The 1,772-nt window shown below is 32.3% G+C and overlaps 1 protein-coding gene across 1 annotated transcript; it reads left to right on the forward strand.

Moving 5' to 3' along the window:
• The first annotated feature begins 171 nt into the window (after positions 1–171).
• LOC109589180 (recQ-mediated genome instability protein 1-like) lies at positions 172–1,062 on the forward strand. Its single transcript, XM_020005305.1, has 3 exons — positions 172–358; positions 681–860; positions 912–1,062. The coding sequence occupies exons 1-3, from the start codon at positions 287–289 to the stop codon at positions 1,008–1,010; spliced, it is 351 nt and encodes a 116-aa protein (XP_019860864.1). The 5' UTR covers positions 172–286; the 3' UTR covers positions 1,011–1,062.
• Positions 1,063–1,772: the final 710 nt, after the last annotated feature.

Raw genomic sequence — 1,772 nt, forward strand, 5'->3', positions numbered from 1 at the left:
TACCCGCTATACAGTACTGTACATGTATATTGTTAAGAATAACTGTACAGCTAGACATTTTTGTGGTACTAATTTTGTAAATGCAAAAATTTAATGTGTAAATGTTTTCCAAGATGCTTTTGCAACAATACTATGGACGAAATGAATTTTAGTGGCTATTTGGGCTAGTATAATACATGTACATGTATAGTGTTCTTTACTTATACTTTTATATAGAAATAGAGAAGATTTAATCAGTGAAGGAGAAGGAAGAGAAACCACTGAAGCATTAGATCCAGAATTAATAATGTTAATATCCATCAATGAATTGAAGTCATTACTAAGAACACACAAAGCACCACCTACTGTATATGTGAAGGTAAATGTTGTTTGTTATTGTTAGTGTACAATAAAAATAACATTAATAGATAGCTTACCCATACACCATAGCTGAGGTTATGAAGCATGGCTTTGTACCACACATACACTTCCAATTTTTATTACATTTTATAATACATATTGATATCCTCATGCTACGTTTAAACTGCTTCCGACAAATAATTTTCGATTTTTGAGCATTTTAACCAATTTTTTAAAAAAGTAAAGGCCCCCAATTAAATGGTCTTTGGCTAAATTTATATGTTGTAGAAAGTGCAACTTTTTCTCTTTGTTTGAGTCATTATTACGGTATCTTATTATAGGCAACTATATTGAGGTTGAATGGATCCCTATCTCCTGATAGAGGAGTGTGGTACCTACAAGTGACAATAGCTGATGGTACAGGAGAGATGCCTGCTGTACTGGGGAATGCACCACTAGAAATATTAATAGGAATCAATGCTAGAGGCTTTTACAGTGTACCACGAACACAAGGGGAAGAAGTAATTAAACCACACCATTAATGATTAATAATTATAATGTGTGTGATATAGGGATTGAGGAAATGTAAAGAAATATTGTCAAGGTTACACTGTGTGATGGAGCTAACAATAACTAATGAACCAACTATAACTAGATTATTAGATGTATAGAAGACGTTATATAATTTAAAACATGTGTATAATTGTGCTTTTGTTTATTATAAGCTGATTTACATAATGACAAATTACTTTTTGTTTCCTTACATTGCAACAGGAAGTGCTGCAGAATATGCATGCCAAAATGTCAGAATAGCCTCATAGTCTATCTTCAAATTGATTCACCCTGCCATTTGTGAATACAGGACAGCCTTTACCCTTTTTGGTCCCTATGTTAACAGGTGGGTCTGCTATTTACTTGTGAGAAACACTACATTTCATTCTAATCAACTTTCAAATTGCAGTTGGAATAGCCCCACTTAAATTTTTCAGACTGACAAGGGATTGGTACTCATTCTTATTTAATTTGCAGATAAAATTCTGTAGTTATGGTGGCCTCACTCATAAGACATCTGTTATTTTAACTCGAGGTAAATACATGCATATCAAAACATTCTGACTGTTGTCCATTTCTTACCTATTTTCCTTTTACACTGTATACAGATTCCAGATTGCACTTTTCATTCCAAATGCATGCACCTATATAACTTCACTGTACCCCAAATTTTGCATCCCTGCAATTTACTATTACTTATTCATGTAAATGTATATTTAACCATTTATGTATCTTCACAGCATTGTCTATTTTTTCAATTTGCCACATTTTTAATCCTGTTTTTTTCTGCTTGCATGCACCATGGCTCTAAAATTATTCAGTTCTTAGAACTATAGCCACCTTTTTGTTTTAATGCATAATTTATCTTTTGACAAAATTAA

Source organism: Amphimedon queenslandica, unplaced genomic scaffold (genome assembly GCF_000090795.2).
Source record: "Amphimedon queenslandica unplaced genomic scaffold, v1.1 AMPQUscaffold_11568, whole genome shotgun sequence".
In the NCBI taxonomy this organism is placed as follows: Eukaryota; Metazoa; Porifera; class Demospongiae; order Haplosclerida; family Niphatidae; genus Amphimedon; species Amphimedon queenslandica.

Coding starts and splice junctions, on each gene's coding strand:
- LOC109589180 (XM_020005305.1), top strand. CDS start 287: ATGTTAATATCCATCAATGAATTGAAGTCATTACTAAGAACACACAAA. Junction 359..680: donor CACCTACTGTATATGTGAAG/GTAAATGTTGTT, acceptor ATCTTATTATAG/GCAACTATATTGAGGTTGAA. Junction 861..911: donor CACGAACACAAGGGGAAGAA/GTAATTAAACCA, acceptor TGTGTGATATAG/GGATTGAGGAAATGTAAAGA.